The following is a 19,977-nucleotide window of genomic DNA, read 5'->3' on the forward strand; positions in this document are numbered from 1 at the left end:
AAAGACGTTTTTCAGAAGTTTTTCAAATTTTTTCATCCAACTCAAAAAAAGTTATGAATTTAAAAAAAAAAAACACCGTTTTTGTTTTCAAAATGCTATAACTTTTTCAAAAATTTACCGTTTGGGATTTTTTTTTTTTAAATAAAAATGACTCGCTTTCGCTAATTCTGGTTATTTTAGTCGTAGATTACCATAATATATAAAGAAAAGAATACTTAAAAATCATTTTCTTACATTTTTTTGTTATATAAATAAAATTGATAAAAAAAATTTTTATTTTTGAAATTTTTTTTTCAATTAAATAAAAAAAAAAATATAAAAAAATCGGCCCACCCAGGGATTAGTGGGGATGATTGCAGAATTGATTGAAGTTTTTTATGAGAAAAAAAAAATGGCGAAATTCGAAAAATCTCGAAAAACTGAAAAATTAAAAAAAAAAAGATCCTAAACGGTCAATTTTTGAAAAAGTGATAGCATTTTGAAAACAAAAACGGTGTTTTTTTAAAAATTCATAACTTTTTTTGAGTTGGACGAAAAAATTTGAAAAAATTCTGAAAAACGTCTTTCGTAAGCTAGAAAAAGAAGAAAAACTTTCAGCTAATTCTACAGGGGTCGGGTTCAAAATTGGTCGAAATGGGATGGAATACCCCATATATAAAAGAATAAAAAAAGTAGGTGAAGTAAAAAATTGCGTATTTATTCACTGTTGAGTAAAGAGAAAAATTTACCATATTTATTGACTTTTTGTGTAGAATTTATGATATTTACCGATAAACAGCAATCGGATAATGAAAAACTTTTATTATTAAAAAATTGCATACTTCTTTACTTTTACTGAAATGAAAAAAAAGCAAAAAATAACATAGTTATTTGTTATCAGTCAATAAACGGCCTCTTCCATGGGGGGGGCGTCTTTGAACCCCTAAAAGGAAATTAAGACCGAGCATATCTTCCACCTTGCCTCATGCTCCCTTTTTAATATTTCCTACAAGTACCAACTACGAACAGCAGCTGCAAGGCAGGTGGTTTTTCACTGAAGCCGTCCATGACAGAAATACAATCGGAGTGGTTGCAAATCCTGCTTAAAAAAATTACTTCAAATTGAAAAACCTTGTTTCTAGATTTTAGGTGTTGTTTTTACCGGAGGTTAGGTTTGGTTGAACTAGCCGGTTAGTGAAGACCTCACATAGACCGAATAACTCCATCCTCTTGGCATATACTAGAAATTTTCTAGGATCTAGCATAATTGCTGCCGCGAGATCTGGCAACCCTACCGCCCCCAATAGCTGAAGCTTTTCTCTGCTGCTTTCTTCACGGCTATAATTTGCGCCTGGAAGACACGGTAAATAGCAGACGTGACCCCTTCTGTTAATTTAGTACGATCAGTGTTCGAACCTATGTATGTGGCTATCTATAAGTTGAAAATATCAGGTTGAACGAATATGAGCCCACCTAACTCTCATCCTTCCTGTTATAATATTTTGAAAATTGGCGCCAAACAATGTGTTTATGACTTAACGAACATTTCTAGAGGCAATCTTGCTCTGTAACTGAACACATTGTGTTTTGATACATTTAAGGTGCACCCTAATGTACCTAAAATAAACATACTTTTATGGGCGCGCTTTATTAAATATTGATCAAAGATGACTACGAATAAGTAACTGAAGTAGATACAGATAGTAACTGAAACAACAAAGAGAAAAAATGTATCTGTATTAAATGATTAAAAATGTATATGGACGTTAGGGTGCGCCAAAAAGTAAAATTTTTATTTTACATTCATACACAAAGTATAAAAACTATGGAAAAGCTCTTTTAAAATCTTTATTGAGTAAAAAACTTTGCGTGGATGAGGGAATGAATAGCGTTGGAAAGGCTATTTGAAAATTATAGCTTAAACGGATTGCAAGTAGCGCTGTAACGGCTTTCTATCAAATCGTTCGGTTGTAAATCGTTCGAACAAGCAAAAACACAAGACTTTGCCGAAAACAAGTTGAAAGGATGAATGATGGCCCTCCAGGGTAGAATTAGAAACAACTCAAAACAAATAAAAACTGTACCGCTTTTGGCACACCCTAATATGTTGAAGCATATCTTCATAAGTAATTCAATACTTACTTGCGCTCTCAATCGCTGACACCGCATTATCTTCCTTAATCATATAATCAACTACACATATATCCAATAGAAGGAAGAGCGCATCGCGCAATAACAAATACGGCTGAGCGGCGAATGGTACTGTACAAAAGATTATACCGGATACGATTAGAACAACGAAAAGTGACGAAGCAAAGATATCAGCATATAAACGACGACTATAGCTATTCAAATATGCTAAACTGCTGAATATATCCGAAGCACCATTGCCAAAGGCGACCAAAGTGACACCAGCAACATTTTCACTCATCCCCAGCATGCGTGCCAGCACAGCTAAGGCAGGACAAAAGCTGGAACAAAAAGTTTTTACTTTATGCAAAGATTTTATAATAAACTAGAGAACCCGGTAGACTTTGTGCAGCTCAAACTTTGGCTTTCATATTTTCCGATGACTACGGACTCCTTCCTCCTCACTATTTCTCTCTTTCCTATCATTCTCCCCCTCTCTGTCCCTGTCTTTCTCTCTAGTTTAATTCTATATAATGTGAAGGGCAATCCTCCAGCACGCTCCACACAGAACCGCTTTGTTCCAAGTGCGTCTTCCAGCCAGTAATATCATTTATGCTTCGAGGCTAACGAAATAGATAGCCGGAAAATTGTACCAGTTTAAACCTAATATAGGCCCTGTGCTGAAAAATGTGGCTACGTGATATACTAGGGAAATAACCCAGAAACCTAACTCAAGGAAACGCTATTTTGACTAGCAAATGTTATCGCCCGCTCTCCTCATCGATTGACCAGTCTCGATATTTTTGCTGTTCACGCGATAGCCCAGCTCTCCGAGACGATGATATTCTCTAACCGGCCCCTCGTGAAAACTGCGATTTTATCCACGACACGTGAATAGCGAAAACTTTGAATTAGAATCTATGCTCCTCTTTTCTACTGTTCAAGTCGCGAGGAAATTTTGCTCGAGCTTATCTTTCAAAAAGCGTTGTGCTTCTTTTTAATTATTCTACAAATTGGTTGCCAAACCATTCTCAAGGAGCGACTCCGCTTAGAAAAACTTTTTTCTAATTGAAAAAACTCAGGACCAGCAGACCACATCACGGCGTCCGTCGGTAAAACATGCGATTGACCCCATAAATGCCGCCGCTCCAGCGACACATTACGTGTTATCGAGAGCCCTAATACTATCTGCGATGATTGCTATCGCGCTTTAGCCTCCACTCCAAAGAGCTCGATCTTCCTTTCATTTCTAGTAAGGAAGATCATGTTCCAAATTATATCGAATACTCCAAAAGCCATCCGATCTTTCTCTTCACTACGTCCATGATTTCTGGCCATACATCAGTACAGGTATGAGAGACGAAACGAACCTGGGTTTAGTGTGTCTCGACAGGTCTTACATCGACATTGCCTTTGTTGGCGCGACTGCTTCTCCATTGGATTTCTAAGACCTTCGTAGAGGCGTAATACCTACTCCGAATCCTCCATATTTTTGCTAAGAAGCTTCTTAATTCAGAAATATAATCGGAAAGTTTGACCAACACTGCCGATGTACTTTCCGTAGCATTTTCAAATCCCGGTGGCATACCTCGGATCTTCTTAGTAGGCTAACATACAATGGACTATACCAAGGATATCGCTTTCGCGTATTAAGTCTTATGAAGTAGGGGTATAAGCTATTACAATGTCTAGATCCAAGTTGAACAAAGTAGGTTATCTTCTGGTGTAGCCGTTGACGTAGCTCTAATTACGGCATTGCCCGCGTGGGCGTTGACAAAATCACTAAACGGCTCTATATGATATAGCCGTCGGATTATTGGTGAACCGCAGGATTAAAAGGCTGCGTTATATTTTTTTCTGCTCTCAACGAATTCATTTCAGCTCCACTTGAAGCAATTTTCTGAGACTGCTGGTCTGGTGAAGATAGGGAATTAGTTATCTTGAAGTTGATGTAGGTTGGTGGTGATCATGATCTTTTCTGTTAACCTTTAATGGTTCAACTGTGAAGGAGGGCAGGATATGGCTTTGACGTCAATCTGGGCATACGGTAGCGATGTATATGCCCATTTGGGGGAAGGTTAGGTGGTATACATTGTAGCAGCTTCAAAGGTTGCATACCCACCAAAATTTACCGGTTTTGAGTCCAAAAAAGTGTAGAGCTCGGCGAGCGATGCATTTGACAGTTTTCGCAGACGTGGAATATATACCGCCATACTCTGTTGGTGATAAGAAGCTGCTTGGCTTTGATTCTGTCGCAATGAAGTCAGAGAAAGTAAATGTAGCTCGCTGATATATTTGAAGAGTGGGCCTACCCAAATACGTTGTTACCGTTGAAGGATTAGTTGGGTGCCTTAGATATGGAAACCATGGGTCGACAAAAGGAGAATCCCATGGAAATCCGGGGCAGTTTCAAGTAACACATTGGCTTGTCTTTAAAAGGAGACTAAGAACTAGATCACCTGCAGGTAGACCGCGTAATTCTGGTACAGAAAACCAGCAATCGTGAGCATAGCCCATTGTAGATACCACTTTTATCCTATTATCCTTTTGTAAGCATACCAGCTCCATCAGCCGGTGTTTATCCCGCTAGCACTTAAAACTAAATGTCAAGTATATGCAGTACTGAGTATCTTCACAGCAACTTACAAAAGATCTGCGGTAACGCCCAATATAATGAAGAATATTCCGACAATAATGAGGAGCCCAATTGATGAAAATACTGCGCCCCACGTCGTCCGCGTCGTGCTTACTTCCAATTTGCAAAATATTATGTAAAAGTAATTAATCAAAAAAACATTCGTATTGCAGGAGTCTGAACTTTCGATGAAGGCGCATCTTTTATCCATTGGCAAAGTGATGAGTTCGGAGCATAATTGCTGAAAAAAGATTAGAAAATATACACTTCAAAAATAGTTCAAATCACGTTTTCTAAATGTAAATAAAGCAAGTTGCGTATTTCCAACTCAGCACAGCTCTAGCTCTTAAGAGTCGCGTAAAACCATGTACTACCTTAAACGGGTCTCAGAAGTACACGTGGAGAAACATTTTTTTTTTCAAAATCATAATTTTAAAAATCTATAAAAAATTTCTTTTTTTTGCTCTAATTTTCTTGTTTGTAACTAGTTCAAGATTCAATAATCGTCCACTTACCTGGGTCAAACCCAGTGTTAAATGTTCATGTCGTTCAAAATGTGGCGAAGTTTGCAAACTTGTATTGAAGTTCTCGTACAAAGTCATGACTAAACTTCTTAGGAAAAATTTTATAATAATAAATTCGGCAAACATTTTGTTTACTGTTTTCAAAATAAAAATTATAAAAGTTTTGACAATTGATTACAAGCAACAAATTTACCCAACAGAAAATAGGAATGATTTCACGTATGTGGATACGAAGCTGAGACCGCATACAGATCGTGGCAACGAGTTTGGTCGCTGCGTAGCAAACCATGTCAGCCATCCTTGCTTCGCGATAACTCACGACAAAAGGAATCACGAAAGGAGATCAAGTTTTACTCTCCCAGCATTTCCGCAAAGTTTAGGTCTCCTCTTCATCTCCTTTCAAATACGGGAGTCGATAGAAATACTTTCTTGGTAGGAGCGTGTTCGTTCATTCGCATAACTTGATCTAACAGGCGAAGCCTTTAGCCTTTTGTCCGTCGTCTTCATAACTGCGTAAAGGTCATGTTGTTGTTGTTGTTTTTGTTGTTGTTGTAGCGATAAGGACACTCTCCGAAGGCCTTGGCGAGTTGATGGTCCTTTGCCGGATGCAGATCCGGTACGTTCCGGTACCAAGCACGACCATCTGGGAACGATTTGTTATGACTACATGCGACCTTCTAGGCTATACCGCCCTCCCACCCCCTAGATCCATGAGGAGTTCGAGGTCGCCAATGCCTCGGCTGTTAAATGAAACAGGATTCGCCACGGATAGGTGAGGTTGACAATTGGGTTTGGAGAAGCTATATATTGCGCTGGCAACCTGAAAGAGTTGCGCTACACAACCCCTTGAATATGGTATTTTAGTCGGCTCTTACGACAGGCTTACCTACCGCGGGTATATTCTAACCCCCTAACCCGCTGGGGGCGTAAAGCTCATCATTATAACCCATTCGATGCTGACCATTGGCATTGCTACAAGACCAAAAATCTTCCGGAGAACTTTTCTCTCGAACAATCCGAGGGTTAACCCAGCTTTTCTTGACGCCGTCCATGACTTCGTGCCATAGATAAAGAAAGGTATGATGAGCGATCTATAGAGAGTGATATTATTACAAATCCTTCCTACTCTCAAATTTATATCCAGCAAGTCCTCGTCTGATCATTTACCGAAAGACGGATCTTCGCGGCCTCTTAACCCAATTCAGAGAAGGTAGAATTTACGGCGCGATTGTAAATGACATCAATTTCATCAACACACCCCAAAGAATATACGCTTCTATAAAGGAGGAGCGGACTGTAGACTCATAACGGGTATTCTTACTGGACACTACCTTCTGACGTCACATGCCTTTAAATTACGCTTGGTCAGCGATAGCAGATATACAAAGTGCGCGTTGGAGGAGGAAACGATCGAGGACATGATCGACAAAGCAAGAAAGAAGAAAGGAGGAAAGGAGTGGGTCCAACCTTAGACCAACAAAGTTGCTTCTATCATTAAAAACTGTAGACTCGTGACTGGTATTCTGACTGGACACCGTCTTCTGGCGTCACATGCCTTTAAATTAGGCTTGGTAAGTGATAGCAGATGTAGGAGGTGCGGGTTGGAGGAGGAAACGATCGAGCACGTTTTGTGATCGTGCCCTGCGCTTGCTAGGCTAAGACTCTAGCTATTAGGAGTGATACAGCTGTCAGATCTAGAAGCAGCAAGTGGCATAAGTCCTAGAAGGCTTCTATTATTTGCCAAGAGGATGGAGATATTTTATAACATAGGGCCCGGTTCTTGGTTTGGTTTTTCAGTTTGATCGTTAAATAAAGTTCTGGTAATACTACGGACGAATTCAGTCTATGTGAGGTCGTCGTGAACCGGCTAGTTTAAATTAACCTTCCCTATAGTCATGTTTTCCATCATCAGCGAAAAATGTATCGGCGCCCTTACCATTCCTGTAAGAACCTTGAACTTTTACGTCATCCACCGCATCTTTAATAACTTTTTCGGCCATTATTTCTTTTAGCCAGCATCTGAAGCTTTTCTAAGTGGTCGTCCCTCTGTCGTCTTCGCGGAACGATAATGTCCCAATACACCGCGGGTTGCTGCGAATGTATGCAGTGTGGCCCTGTAAATAAAGTCCTTTATTCGAGACAGCGCTACATTCCTCATAGAACCCGTTTGTTTTTACGGGCTCGCTGGAAACTTATAATGAAAATGACTCAATGATTTCGTGCCATCAGCTGAAGCTAGAAGAGTTTCCGTTACATACGACGTATGATAAGGGAAGTGGCCCTTCATAACCCCATCCATTATTGATAGGTGATCCTTGGAGAGCCCAACAATCTCGGCACGAAGGATCTTGCTACCCTGCAAGAGGTAGCATTTGTCTAGTTTGGCTTAACTAACTCGCAACCCATATGTAAAGTAGCAAATCGTAGATGGCTAAAGGAACCACGTCCAGGAAACTGCGTAATCTTAAAATAGTTTGACCACACTGGATTGGGCCGCACTTAAGTTTAGGGTTTCAAAAGCCATTTGTTATGAAAGTAGATGATAAATTATCATTGACAATATCCTTAATCGCGCAAGCTTCCATTTGGAAGATGCTACAGTGATCGAGCAATTTCAATTTGTGGCTCACATCGAGACAGAAAATCATAAACCTATTTTTTGCTCCAGCTTCGACCTGTTTGTGATCCATTTAGGGTATCTTTTACCACAGTTGGATCCTTCTCCCCAGCTCCTTCTCGAGTAAATGACTGTGTTGGAGCTTTCACAGGGGCAGTTGTCGGCACACAATAGTCTCTGCTTGGGGGAATGTCGAACTGTGTAAGAATGCGGGAATGCTCGAAATCAGAATGCCCACTGCACACAGCCTATAGTATGAAGACTGTCTCCCAAACAGACCTCAGACACCTTGCATGTTGATGTAGGTATTGTCCTAAGAATTCCGCTGATACCAACCAGCGTTGTCTGTTGTGCTCACACCAAAGCAGAATACCATGGGGTAGATTCGGCTTGACTTTCATCTCATAAAGTAAGTGTAGAATCCATGGTGAGATCGACCAGCTCCTACCGATGGGCCCGCTGCAGAAGTACAAGGCAAGCGAGGCCTTCTCAACCCTAGCCTCTGCAAAGGGCCTCATGGGCAGTTTTTTGCTTGCGTAGGCAACTACATATCAGCCAGGAGCTTCTAGCTCCACCAGTAGGTCCTTCACTATCATAACATATAGTAGAGACACAGAACATCCACCTAGGGCTTGCAACTGCACGCCTTTCTTTAGATTCTAACTCAGCCGGACTCCGTTGCGACAGTGTTTCTGCATTGAAATATTTAAATCAATTCAACCAGAAGGGGCGGATTCTATCCCAATCAGGGCTCTTAAATTATACTCAACTAAGTGTATGAGTAGATGTGCTAGTCTATCTTGAAACCAAATATATGTCGTATATCTTCTATTCATTATTGTCTTTATAGGTTTACGCTGTTGTTGTGTCGCATGAGCAAACCTCTGGTGATTTGTCACCTGCTGCCGTTAGCTACACGAGCGGTTTCTACCAGATACCCGTTATTGGCATATCCTCACGAGATGCAGCTTTCTCCGATAAAAATATACACGTTTCCTTTTTGCGCACCGTTCCGCCATATTATCATCAAGCAGATGTCTGGTTGGAAATCATGTTTCATTTTGGTTATACGAAGGTGAGTAGCGAATCAAAATTTAAATTTACATTGGATCTGTGCTTCTATCCTCTGTGGGTTTAAGGTGATTATAATACACAGTTCCGACACGGATGGACGCGCTATACTTGGCCGTTTCCAAACAACATCACAAACAAATTACGATGATATCGATGTACGTGCTACCGTTGAACTGATTGTGGAATTCGAGCCGAAACTGGATAGCTTTACCGAGCATTTGATTGACATGAAAACAGCACAATCGCGTGTATATTTGCTTTACGCCAGGTATTTACGGAAGGCGGGTAAATCACGCGTTAACAAGAACCGTAAAAAGGCAGACGCCTTTTAAGTTTCTTTTCAATGCTGATAATCCTTTTTATTTCTTATGCAAATATTTGTCTATTTATTCACTTCATACTTCGCATAGCACTGAGGATGCACAAGTCATTTTCCGTGACGCTGGCCTTTACAATATGACAGATGCCGGTCATGCTTGGATTGTGACCGAACAAGCTTTGTATGCCAATAATACCCCAGTAGGTGTTTTGGGTCTTGTATTAGAGCATGCGAATAGCGATAAAGGACACATAAGGGTGAGTATGAAAGTAAACAAACAAAATCTTATTCAGAAAATTTCTTTGAAAGATACTAAAGGGTCATAAATAGGGGCATTCCATGATCATATATATTGTAACGAATTTACTCCAATTCCACTTATTTTCTACGTTGGAATCACTAAGCTGTTGAATAAATAACTCCAATATTCGATAATGCAAAATGGTCTTTATTAGACTACTTTCAAAATAACACTTCTATTGCTCGACATATAGCGTGCTTAAATCAAACTGGCTTGTCGTGCCTCAACTGTTGCCGCTTTTATACTGTCCGGTTTCCTCGCCGACATATTTCTAGGCGCTTCTATTTCCAGAATTTACTAGTTAGTTATCAGCTATAAATTTCTCAGCTATAACTACAGGTGCAGGATTTTATAGCTTCTCTCATACCCCATGCGTATATGTGAGTGATACTTGCACAAATGAATGCATACTTTTGGGAGTATCTCAAATATATGCATGTGTTTGTGCGTTGCTCACCGCTGCTTGTATGGACATATGTGTAGACATAATGATTAATTTGGTTATGTGCATACAAGTCACTGCTCAGTATCGGATTAGAGATGATTGTACCCCTTAATGTTGCTAAAATTCGTCACACTGCCCTCCACCTAAGTCTGATCGTCCCGATCAGACAAGTCTCTCGATCTCAACGCTGCCAGCATCTCCAAATGAACCACCCATCTATTTCGTGGTTTCCCAATGGTTTGTATACGGTAGATAGTATCACTGATCTTCTTCACAACTTTGTACGGCCCTTCCCAACTGCACCGAAATTTGGATAGAACACCTTTCCGCCGGTGAGTGTTGTATAGCAGCACCAAATCTCCCTCTCGGAACCCTTCCGAATTAAAGTTCTTGTCGTACCTGTGTTTCGTCTTACTACTCATTACCCTGGGCTGTTTCCTCACACTCTGTTCTTTGGCCAATGAAGAACTACTTCGCAGAGCTTGATCTTGACGGATTGACTTTGCATCATCAGTATCGTCTTGACGTTTCACAACAGTAGTGCGCGCTGGCTTGACACCACCCTTGCATTCTTTCTGAAAAATTCTTTCAGTCGTTTTAGTGCGTTCATTAGGGTTTGTCAATGCCAGTGTTTTTCTCGCAGGTACCTTCCATTTTGATTTGTTTGGCCCATTCGTTCCATCAACCTTTACCTTTGACTTTCGTAGTCTTTGTCGTCTCTTCTCCACCAGTACTCGATTACTGCTGAACCCTTTTTTCACATCCTTGTTTTCATAGCGCATAATGTCATGGTCAACTAAGAAGTCCACTCCCAATATGACTTCATCAACGATCTCCGCCACAACGAATTTGTGTGGAACCATTCTTTTCTCTCCTGTTGACCAAATCAGATCGAATCAAGGAATGAGATGCGCCCGTATAGTCAGTACACGTTCTTTGCCTTCGACATTCCCTCCGATGGTAAGACTGCTTGATTTCCTTCCAATTTGCGACACAGATATCACAGTACCTTCAATAGCTGGGGCAAGTTTTCGATCTTTACATCTGACTCGCTCTTGCTAATCTCCTCCAGCTTTGCGTTTGCGGCCACCCACATTGCTGGAGCTATTAGAACCGGTGCTGCAATGACGTGCAATGTGACCTGGGTTGCCGCTCTTGAAACATTTCATAACTCCAGCATTTTTCTGTTGTGACTCCTTCAGTGCTTCCAAAATTGTGCCTACCCAGTCTGGACTTTCCACTTCCACGCGATGACCTTTGTACGCTGGCTCGTTTCGTTTCCACTTCTCTTATGCCATTTAGGAAGCTCTGGATTTTTACTCTCTCGGTGTATTCCACGGGTGCGTCCGCATTTGCTAAATGAGCCAACCTTTCAACATCCGAAGCAAACTTTTGCAAAGTCTCATTAGCTTTTTAGTAACGGGTTTGCAATTCTATTTTATATATCTGTTTCCTGTGTTCGCTTCCGTATCGCCGTTCTACAACAGCCATCAATGCTTCATAACTGTTACGTTCGTACTCTGGTATGGTCTGTAATATCTCAGCAACTGGTCCTTTTAAAGCCACGAACAATGCAGCAACTTTATCTTCAGCATTCCAGTTGTTCACTGTTGCGGTCTTCTCAAATTGTAACCTAAAGACCTGGAAAGGAACAAAACCGTCAAAGGATGGTGTTTTTACCTTTGGATTACTCGCTGAAACTGCTGGGCGATTTAGTTGCAACTGCTCGATACGTCCTCTCAAAGCATCCACCTCGGCATCGATTTTTTCCTCAAATTGTACATTTTTTGTATCCTGGGCCTCCAGCTTCGATGATACCCTGATCTCCTGTGCCTCCAGCTGCGATGATATGCGGGCCTCCTATGCTTTCAACTGCTCAGACAACTGAAATGTCATATGTGTTTTCTGTTCTTCCAGTTGAGTTTCAATCTTGGATGTAATCTGTGTCGACATTGGTGAAATACGCGTTTCTTGTGCTTCAATCTTTGACGTTATGCGTGTCTCCTGCGATTCCAGTTACGATGACATGTTGGTAGATATTTGTGATGATATTTCGGACATTTGTGCCGATATTGCAGCCAATATCATGTTCAGGTCTGTGTTCGCCATTGTCTGCGGTGTTTTATTTTTCTCCTCCAATTTTGTTGTCTCATCGCCATCAAGATGAAAGACATACTCTTCCACGTCAATTCCTTCTAATTCCATTGCCTCTCATAGTCGTGCCTGAAGGTCGAGCTTAATGCCGGTTGTATTCAATCCACGGCTCTCCAACTCCTTCCGCTGCTGGATCTTCAATTCACTTAATTTTGCCATGTCCTTGTTCTCCTCTGAAATTTATTCAACAATTCCTCTTCTGACACCAATTGTAACGAATTTACTGCAGTTCCGCTTATTTTCAACCTTCTGCTAACGTTCGAATCACTAAACTGTTGAATACATAACTCCAATATTCGATAATGCAAAATGGTCTTTATTAGACTACTTTCAAAATAACACTTCTATTGCTCGACAGATAGCGTGCTTAAATCAAACAGACTTGTCTTGCCTAACTGTTGCCGCTTTTATAATGTCCGGTGTCCTCGCCGACATATTTCTAGGCGCTTCTATTTCCAGAATTTACTAGTTAGTTATCAGCAATAAATTTCTCAGCTATAACTACAGATGCACGATTTTATAGCTTCTCTCATACCCCATGTGCGTGTATATGTGAGTGATATTTGCACAAATGAATGCATACTTTTGGGAGTATCTCAGATATATGCATGTGTTTGGCGTTGCTCACCGCTGCTTGTATGGACATATGTGTAGACATAATGATTAATTTGGTATGTGCATGCAAGTCACTACTCACTATCGGCTTAGAGATGATAGTACCCTTTAATGTTGCTAATATTCGTCACAATTTTATTTTTAATTGCTGTTTTTATGTACGGGTCCCTTTTTCGCTCTTATTTGGAATCCAAATCTATAAATAAAGTTTTGGTTGTGAAGATGGAGATTCGGGCTATTAGCGAGCTTTGAGCAATTTTGGTCGTAGTGCTTTTGTTTAGCTATATTTTATTAAAATAATTTGTTAAAAATAAACGATTGTGAGCACACAAGGAAATCTATTTGTACTATGGCAATATTTTGAATATTTGCACTGCATTACCGGCAGTTGCTACCATCCGCTAGATGGTAGCGCAAGCTGTAGATTTTAATTGATTGATAGAATAGCTGATTTCTTTTGATATTTGATAAGACTTATATTGGTTGCGCAGGATGCGCAGGGGTCCGGCTCGTAGTTTTATTAAATCGAAAATGCTACGTCTATCTGCAGTTTTCCTTTTAGCTACTGCTGTGGCTCTTAAAATTAATAGAGCGCAGAACAGAGCCATTGCATAAAAGAGCAAACACATTTCTTTGGCTGTGCTACGAGCCAAGTCGTGTTTTAGAGAGGAGCAAATAGCAGAGGAGCGAGAACAAAAAAACGTTACTGCTATGTTTTAATGGACATTCGTGATTATTTCGCAATTATTTCGGGGTTACTTCCGTAAGGGGAATATTGCGTTGTCATTTCGGGTTGTTTTAGGGCCTTCCGTTGTTATTTGGGATGCATATCGGCATTGTTTTAGGGACTATGGAATGGTTTTAGGAATTATTTTGGGAGAATTTTTTGATCATTTCGCAGTCGTATTGGGATGGTCTTCGGTACTATTTCGACTAATATCGGGATTAAATTAGGTGATGTTTCGGTCTCAATTCAAAATATTTTAGGAGTTTTTCCCGGGTAATTTTGAATTTGTACTGATTTTCTAAACTTTTTCGGGGTCATTGCGTGGTATTTCAGTTGGGTAGTTTTCTGTTGATTTTATAGAATATTTGCAACCCTCAGGGTACTTTTTGGTGTTATTTGAGTTTTATTCTTGATCGCGTCGGGATTAATTTGAAACTGGGATGATTTTGAAACTGTTTCGAAGCTCTTCCGCAATTATTTTTGGATCACTTGTGTGGTCATTTCGGGATCACTTCGAGGTCAACTTAGGGTAATTTCGTGATAGTATTACGGACTATTTAGGGGTTCTTACGGATCGATTGCTTGATCATTTGATGATCACTTAGGGATCTTCTCGGAAAATTTTGGGAACTATTTCGAGGTTCATCCGGAGTTAGGTTGAACTGGCCGGTCCATGAGACCCTTTCATCCGGGGTAATTTCCAGATTATTTTAGGTGTATTCAAGATCATTTCGGGGTAAATTTGAGATAACTTCCTTTTGAGGATCTTTCATTAGCCAATGATCAGTCGGCTTTTTGAGAATCGTTCCACTAACTGTGCACACCGTTTCCTAATTCACAAGATAGTTGGCATCGGTTCACCTATCGGCGCACCTATTTACCGACGTTTTCTGGCATCGTTATATCCCCTGCAGACCTACAAATTCCACCTGTTCCGTGGCCACCTGTATCCATCTAGCAGTCGCCTGTTCCACCACTTTAAAACCCTTCGATAGGTTGTACATCAGCCAGTTCCCCTATACACCGTTCATTTTTTTCGTTCAACCGGTTTATTGTTAGCGTTTGTTATTCGCTATCTGGGATCCGTCACTCATCCACCGATAGCTCCAAGTTTGTCCATCCCTCTCATTGAGCACCAGCGACTTACTACTGCACCTGTAACCTTCCCTATTATCATGACTAAAATGAAACTCTCTGCGCATTGTTACTGCCTTATTCACATACCACAAACGAAGTAAAATATACATATTCATTCACAAAGTAAAAAAAGCTTACACTTGTCGGCATTGGCTTAACGCCACCCCAGCCTCGCCCGCAGCATTATGGAAAGCTCAATTCCCCAGAATACTCCTGAAACTACGTAGTGCATCCGTCATAGAACTGTCACATAGGCAGTACGACTTTAAACGAGGATTTCTCTATGTAATTTTAGACGTACAAAACGCTTCCATTAGTGCGAGATGGACAGTTATGCCGACAGTCCTAAAACAACGATTAAAATACCACAAGGTTCTTACAGAGGGTTATCAGTAGCTATCTGAGGGATAAACACTATGATTTCATTCAGTTCACGTGAGGTCCTGCCGTACCAGCCAGTTCAATTTATCTTAGGGATAATATACTTTTATTCTAAATCTAAGATGACCAGTGAACTTTGAAAATCAAATGCACAGCACCATGAAAATTAATTCAAAATCCTGATCTATGGAATGTTAACTACGATGAAACTTTCAATCTCAAAATGCCCCGTTAATGTTTAGTCGGATACGCAGGAGACAGTGGTGCAGCTATTACCGCCTGAAGCTCAGAAGGGACATACATGAAGCTCTACAAATTCATAATACGCACAAAACAGTGGCTAGAATTGAGAAGTTTTAGCTGCGAGCAGAAATATCAGGAATTATTCTCCCAACAAAGTAAAGACACATACCATAGTAGTGGATTCAGCAACATTCGGTGGAGTTATAGCCTCAAATGGGGTAATTCACTATCTAGACGTAAGACTAGATGCCACCCAATATGTTCAGTACAAATTCAGTATGCAGCAGAGAAGGCATCTAAACGTTGTTAAGCAGGCTGACGGCTAACAGCCGATTTTTTAAAATTATAAATTAGAGGGACCGTGGTAGTGCTAGAAATGCCTTGAGTGGGCAACGGATCTAAATATTGGCGAACTTTTGTATACCACGGCCACTCCGGCAGCTGAATCGGTGATGCTAACTCCATCGGTAGTATGAGTTGGAATTGAATGTCATTTATCAATATTCATATTTAGCTGGCTTTCGGTTTAGTAGGTCTACTATCTCACTTTCTCAGAACCGACGCTCCGGTGATGCAAAGTCTAATGGTAGAAAATGTGTACATGGAAAGCCCCATATAAGATACTTACCTGCATAATACATACATATTTATAATAGAACTTTTCTCATTTACCACTTTGTGGTCCTTTTAGGATAGCGTTTATGTACTCGCATCAGCCATTAAGGAAATGATGTCAAATGAAACGATTACAGAGGCGCCTAAGGATTGCGGTGATTCAGGTGTTAATTGGGAGTCCGGTGAGATATGTTCATTAGACTGATATTAACATATAATGAATAATGTGCTTATGTGCAAAAGTGGGTGATAATTAATGTGTGTGTGTGCCACAAGAAAGAAGTCTGCTGAGCTATATGAGACAAAATTTGATCAATTAAATAATAATCTAAATCCCTTAACCGCTCAACTCAAATATTTGTAGGTAAACGTCTATTTCAATATTTGAAGACGCGTAATATAACAGGCGAGACAGGACAAGTGGCTTTTGATGACAATGGCGATCGTATTTATGCCGGCTATGATGTTATTAATATTCGCGAAAAACAAGAAAAGCATGTGGTGGGCAAATTTTATTATGATGTTGTAAGTACATGCAGATGTAATCTTTTGTAAACGAGTTGCTAAAAAACATCCGATGGATATTTTTGTTGAACTAATTACTTCACAACAGCATCCCAAATAAATATTAAACAAGTAAGGGTGTCTAAGTTCGGTTGTAACCGAAAATTATATACTCAGCGTGAGTTTCAATTCGGATTTTATTGATATTAGAGAGAAATTGCAAAGTTTACAAACGGCGATGGTTTCTAGGGCACGTTTCTGAATTTCACTTCTTCATCAGCTAACTTCTCGGGAGCTGAGTATTGCACTCAAAATCTCCAATATTCATACTTTATACTAGTCTAAAAGCAGAAGTCTTTAACCACTCAGCCATATGAATGCCCCGCTGCACGCTTTGCAATTGGTCTCTAAGAATTGCCTTTTTGTTGCCATTATTTTATTCACCAGTTAGGTACATACTAATTCTATATGCTTTTTAATCCTAATTGTGTGGAATAATTATAGGCGCGCTTAAGAGCTCAGTAACATTGGCTTTATATAGTAATGTTTTTATAAGCCGTACTTCCGCTGTTCACTATTATATCAATATTATTATCTATATTAATTAGCGCGACATGATTTTGTTACGAGGGATTTATTTTCTTTTGAGACTCTAGAAATGTCTCACAACGTGCTCTTACAAAAAACTTGGTAAGTGAAATATTATAGATACTGTAACGAATTTCGGGTTATTTGAAACCTTTTGCTAACGTTTGGATCGCTAAACTGTTGAACAAATCACTCCAATATTCAGTGTTGCAAACTGGTCTTTATTTAAATTACTTTGGGAATAAAAAAAAAAAAATAATGTATGGCGCGCTAACCTCCGAAGAGATTTTAGGCCGAGCCAATTTGCGTCGTGCTCCTCTTGATTTTCTCTACAAATTGGCCGGACGGGACCTACGTGTTTTATGCCGACTCCGAACGGCATCTGCAAGGCAGATGAGTTTTCACTGAGAGCTTTCCATGGCAGAAATACACTCGGAGCGCTTGCCAAACACTGCCGGAGGGCGACCCCGCTAGAGAAAATTTTTCTTCTAATTGAAAAAAACTTTTTTCTAAAATTTTGATGTTGCTTTTCCCGGGGTCTGAACCCAGGGCATACGGTGTGGTAAGCGGAGCATGCTACCATCACACCATGGTGGCGTCAAAACTGATTGCTTATTACTCAGCTTGCGCTGCTTTTATACTCTCGGTTTCCTCGTTTACCCATTTCTCCTAAGGTCTAGTTATTTCGCGAACTTCATGCTTGGTTACCAGCTATATACATGTATATTTGTAGTTTGTAGCCATATGCGTGTGTATGTGTTAGTAACTACTTCGGCTGATGACTACATATTTGTATGTGTGAGATGAGATATCTCTTCGTCTCCTTCTAAATAAGAGTGGCTGCTTTATTGTTGTTGTGCATTTATTTAGTGGCAGCTTAGTGATGCTAATATTCGTCACAATACAAAGCTATTTTTCGCTAAATATAGCTTCTTATTCTAGTCTACGACCCTTTTAAACATAATTTATATAAAAGTGGGCGTGGCCTTTAAGCATTCTCGTCAATTTTTACTAGAAATATTTTCCAATTATTACGATATGTTAATTTTTCTTCAAGTTATGGCTCCCGAAACATAAAAAATTACTTAGTCAAAAAAAGAGCAGTGTCACGCTCATTTTAAAAAAATTCACTATTTTCTAACTTTATGTCATGATTCCATTCAGAAAGTAAAACATCATTGATATTAAGCTCTTTTTTTTCAAAAGTATAGCTTATTATATTCGTCTACAACCCTTTTGTGGGCGTGGTCGTCCAATTTTTTTTAGAAATATTTTATGCTAAAAAGAAAATATGTGCACCCAATCTTATTACGATCATTAATTTGCCTTCGAGTTAAGGCTCCCGAAAAGAAAGGGGGCAGTGCCACTCCCATTTTCGAAAATTTTAATTTTTTCGTTTTTATTGTTATAAATCCACTTGGGAAATGAGACACCATTGATATACATCTCTGTTTGCAAATATAAAGCTTTTTTTATTCATCCACGATCCTTTTAAAAACCTTTTATACAAAAGTGGACGTGGCCCTTACCCGATTTCGTTAATTTTTCTTCGAAGCATTCTTTATGGTAAAAGCAACCTGACGAATTTTGTTATGATAGGTTTAGAGGTTTTTGATTTATGACTAATAATATTTGTAAAATTGATTTTATCAAAAGTGGGCGATGCCTCGCCCAATATCTTACTTACTTACATAATTAGCGCTTAACCGTTTAAACGGTTGTGGCCGTCCAACAAGGCGCACCAGTCGCTCCTTCTCTCTACCAACCGGCGCCAATAGGTCATACTAAGGGATTTTAAATCGCTTTCCACCTGGTCCTTCCAACAGAGTGGGGCCGCCCTATAGCTCTGCTTCCATAGGCGAGTTCCGATAGAAACACTGTTTGGCCGGAGCGTCATCTTTCATTCGCATATCATGGCCTAGCCAGCGCAGCCACTGCGTTTTAATTAGCTGGACTGTGTTGATGTCTGCGTATATCTCGTACAGCTCATCGTTAAATCTTCTTCGGTACTCGCCATTGCCAACGCGTGGAGGTCCATAAATATTTCGAAGAACTTTTCTCTCGAACACTCCCAGAGCCGTTTCATCCCAGGTTGCCATAGTCCAGTCTCAATATCAGGGTACATTATTTAGTAAATAATCATTTTTTTTCTGTGTTTTCCAAATATATATAAAAAGTAGGCGTGGTTATAATCCGGCTTCGCTAAATACCGAGGGGAGATGAGGGCCAAGTAACCCATATATCAAATCTCAATAAGATATCTCAATATTTACTCATCGAACGGATGGACATTGCTAAATCACTTCCTTTTTTCATCCTGAGCATTTGGATATATGGAAGTCTATATCTCGATTCGTTTATGCCTTTACGATCAACCGTTATGTTACCAAAGTTAATATACGCTGTGTGCAAATCACGCTGAATACAATAATTCATGTTGTTGTTTTTTCAGCTAGTTTACAAAAGAATACAGCTATAAAAAGCGGGAATTTTCCTTTGAGTTGAAAACTCACAAACCTTGCAAAGTTATATAATAAGCCGCTACAATTGCTAGGTTTCCGAAATATCAAGGCATTTGCACATTTGAATGAATTGCCTTAATATTTTTCTATTTTCAGGACAAAGCTAAAATGCGTTTGCGCATCAATGACAGTGACATCTTGTGGCCCGGAAAGCAAAAAAAGAAACCAGAGGGTATCATGATACCAACACATCTCAAAATATTAACACTCGAAGAGAAACCGTTCGTCTATACACGCCGTTTGACACCTGATGAAGTAGCTTGCGATGAAGATGAAATACCATGCCCAATTTTTAATGCTACAAATGGTAGTGGTTCGTAGATAGAAATTTATTTTATGACTTATGACCCAATGATAAAGCCATTCTTACTCTTCAACCTGTTAAAGTTAGTCTTAGGTTTCCCATTAGCGTCTATCAAAGACTGGTAGGCATTCCTAAATATGCAAACAATTTACTTTGTGTGTGT

The 19,977-nt window shown here is 39.7% G+C and overlaps 2 protein-coding genes across 4 annotated transcripts in view; one reads left to right on the top strand and one right to left on the bottom strand.

Annotated features, from left to right (window-relative positions):
* The window catches only part of LOC137238592 (mitochondrial sodium/calcium exchanger protein-like), a 31,570-nt gene extending 26,224 nt beyond the window's left edge, over positions 1-5,346 (bottom strand). The window contains exons 1-4 of the mRNA XM_067763766.1: positions 5,260-5,346; positions 4,756-4,985; positions 2,122-2,450; positions 1,612-1,686 (exon numbers count right to left, since the gene is read on the bottom strand). Coding sequence (XP_067619867.1) covers positions 1,612-1,686; positions 2,122-2,450; positions 4,756-4,985; positions 5,260-5,346 — 721 coding nt within the window. The remainder of the gene's footprint in view (positions 1-1,611; positions 1,687-2,121; positions 2,451-4,755; positions 4,986-5,259) is intronic.
* Positions 1-19,977, top strand: part of Nmdar1 (NMDA receptor 1) — a 116,464-nt gene that overhangs the window by 87,165 nt on the left and 9,322 nt on the right. Inside the window, exons 4-9 of one of the 3 annotated variants that reach the window (XM_067792020.1) lie at positions 8,736-8,960; positions 9,025-9,227; positions 9,370-9,535; positions 15,973-16,078; positions 16,261-16,421; positions 19,607-19,823. In XM_067792020.1, the coding sequence (XP_067648121.1) occupies positions 8,736-8,960; positions 9,025-9,227; positions 9,370-9,535; positions 15,973-16,078; positions 16,261-16,421; positions 19,607-19,823 (1,078 nt within the window). The remainder of the gene's footprint in view (positions 1-8,735; positions 8,961-9,024; positions 9,228-9,369; positions 9,536-15,972; positions 16,079-16,260; positions 16,422-19,606; positions 19,824-19,977) is intronic. The other 2 variants (XM_067792025.1, XM_067792032.1) reach the window with 2 other exon arrangements.

Source organism: Eurosta solidaginis, chromosome 1, assembly GCF_040869045.1.
Source record: "Eurosta solidaginis isolate ZX-2024a chromosome 1, ASM4086904v1, whole genome shotgun sequence".
NCBI lineage: Eukaryota > Metazoa > Arthropoda > Insecta > Diptera > Tephritidae > Eurosta > Eurosta solidaginis.